This window comes from Trypanosoma melophagium, assembly GCF_022059095.1.
Source record: "Trypanosoma melophagium isolate St. Kilda chromosome Unknown ctg41segment0, whole genome shotgun sequence".
NCBI lineage: Eukaryota > Euglenozoa > Kinetoplastea > Trypanosomatida > Trypanosomatidae > Trypanosoma > Trypanosoma melophagium.
The window spans coordinates 50,001-52,500 of record NW_027125181.1 but is presented as its reverse complement, the minus strand read 5'-3'; the positions used below and the strand labels follow the sequence as shown (position 1 = coordinate 52,500).

The 2,500-nt window shown below is 54.2% G+C and overlaps 1 protein-coding gene across 1 annotated transcript in view, besides 3 other annotated features; it reads right to left on the bottom strand.

The window, feature by feature from the left end:
• Nucleotides 1–31: part of a sequence feature (Protein overlapping with rRNA (LSM04_001216, KAH9580936.1) was converted to a misc_feature.) that runs on past the window's edge.
• A 62-nt stretch (nt 32–93) lies between these two features.
• Nucleotides 94–229: a sequence feature (Protein overlapping with rRNA (LSM04_001216, KAH9580935.1) was converted to a misc_feature.).
• Nucleotides 94–229: a sequence feature (Protein overlapping with rRNA (LSM04_001216, KAH9580936.1) was converted to a misc_feature.).
• Nucleotides 230–247: 18 nt separating this feature from the next.
• Nucleotides 248–2,500, bottom strand: part of LSM04_003754 (uncharacterized protein) — a gene marked incomplete at both ends in the record, with an annotated part of 3,204 nt that continues 951 nt past the window's right edge. The window contains 2 exons of the mRNA XM_067330616.1: nt 248–596; nt 756–2,500. The exon at nt 756–2,500 is cut by the window's right edge and continues 951 nt beyond it. Of these exons, the coding sequence (XP_067187657.1) occupies nt 248–596; nt 756–2,500 (2,094 nt within the window). The remainder of the gene's footprint in view (nt 597–755) is intronic.

The window sequence follows — 2,500 nt, the reverse complement described above, 5'->3', positions numbered from 1 at the left end:
TGCCTGTGGCGCGGTGTCGCGTGTTGTTTTACTATATATGCGCGGCTCACGCTCAGCGTTCAACTCTTGCATTCGGGGAAGGGCATTCCAAACGCGAAGGCTCACGGCAGCGTGGGGCACCTATATATACAAGCACGCCTGGAGGCTCATCTTGAACGCGGTCGCACTCCAAACGCAATCGCGTTGGCCTGGTCGAAATTCCTGTCCGTCGACCGCTGCGGCGCGGCATGCACTCCAAACATGCACGTCACACAGCAACACACCAACACAAAAACACAACCACTTCTTTGCGTCCCTCTCCAAACGAGAGAACATGCATGGGCTGGCATGAGCGGCATGCTTCGCTTCGGCGGGGCTCGAGGGGCACTTTACGTCCCGAGGCGCTGAACCTTGAGGCCTGAAATATCATGCTCAGGGACTTTGAACTCTGAGAGAGATAGAAAGGAGGTGAGAAGGAGAGGGGAAAGGATGAAAACCCGGCAACCAGTCTGCACGAGGCGCGAGCCGCTCGTCGTGGGGCTCGTTGTCGGGTTTCGCCCTTTACTCTTTTTCCCCGCGACGGTGATGAAGCAGACGACGCTTTGGCCTCGACATCGCTGGCGTCCTGGCGGAAAAGACGGGGCGGCGACGGGAGAAGATGTGACCCCACCGCCGTCTTGAAGGAGGGCGATGGCGCAACCCCCCTTCCTTCCCTTACATTCCCGAAATCCTTCTCGCGTCATTGCGCCCGGAGCCGTGGGCAGCACACACACAACCGTGGGTCAAGGGCATCCGAGAAAACCTCGTCTTGAACATGCAACGCACGCCCCACGTCCCTCCAGGATTGTAGCTGAACACTGGCGATGGGGTGCGCTTGTATGCAAGGGGAACCCCCTAAAGAAGAGAAAACTCGCCTTTCAACGAGGACTGCCACGCACAGAAAACGGCAATTACCACACCCCACAAGAACACCTTCCCCCCACAAGAACACCTTCCCCCACAAGAACACCTTCCCCCATAAGAACACCTTCCCCATAAGAACACCTTCCCCATAAGAACACCTTCCCCCATAAGAACACTTTCCCCACAAGAACACCTTCCCCCATAAGAACACCTTCCCCCACAAACAAGAACACCTTCCCCATAAGAACACCTTCCCCACAAGAACACCTTCCCCCACAAGAACACCTTCCCCCCACAAGAACACCTTCCCCCACAAGAACACCTTCCCCCATAAGAACACCTTTCCCCCACAAGAACACCTTCCCCATAAGAACACTTTCCCCCCATAAGAACACCTTCCCCCATAAGAACACCTTCCCCCATAAGAACACCTTCCCCCATAAGAACACCTTCCCCCCATAAGAACACTTTCCCCCATAAGAACACCTTCCCCCACAAGAACACCTTCCCCATAAGAACACTTTCCCAAAAACACCTTCCCCACAAGAACACCTTCCCCCATAAGAACACCTTCCCCCACAAGAACACCTTCCCCCCACAAGAACACCTTCCCCACAAGAACACCTTCCCCCATAAGAACACTTTCCCCCACAAGAACACCTTCCCCCCACAAGAACACCTTCCCCCATAAGAACACCTTCCCCCACAAGAACACCTTCCCCACAAGAACACCTTCCCCCATAAGAACACCTTCCCCCACAAGAACACCTTCCCCACAAGAACACCTTCCCCACAAGAACACCTTCCCCCACAAGAACACCTTCCCCCACAAGAACACCTTCCCCCATAAGAACACCTTCCCCCACAAGAACACCTTCCCCATAAGAACACCTTCCCCCACAAGAACACCTTCCCCACAAGAACACCTTCCCCCACAAGAACACCTTCCCCCACAAGAACACCTTCCCCACAAGAACACCTTTCCCCCACAAGAACACCTTTCCCCCACAAGAACACCTCTCCCCACAAGAACACCTTCCCCCATAAGAACACCTTCCCCCACAAGAACACCTTCCCCCATAAGAACACCTTCCCCACAAGAACACCTTTCCCCCACAAGAACACCTTCCCCCACAAGAACACCTTCCCCATAAGAACACCTTCCCCACAAGAACACCTTCCCCCACATAAGAACACCTTCCCCCACAAGAACACCTTCCCCCATAAGAACACCTTCCCCACAAGAACACCTTCCCCAACACTTCCCCATAAGAACACCTTCCCCCACAAGAACACCTTCCCCCACAAGAACACCTTCCCCCAAGAAAGAACACCTTCCCCACAAGAACACCTTCCCCACAAGAACACCTTTCCCCCATAAGAACACAGAACACCTTTCCCCCACAAGAACACCTTCCCCACAAAGAACACCTTCCCCCATAAGAACACCTTCCCCCATAAGAACACTTTCTTCCCCACAAGAACACCTTCCCCCATAAGAACACTTTCCCCCACAAGAACACTTTCCCCCACAAGAACACCTTCCCCACAAGAACACCTTCCCCCACAAGAACACCTTCCCCACAAGAACACCTTCCCCCACAAGAACACCTTCCCC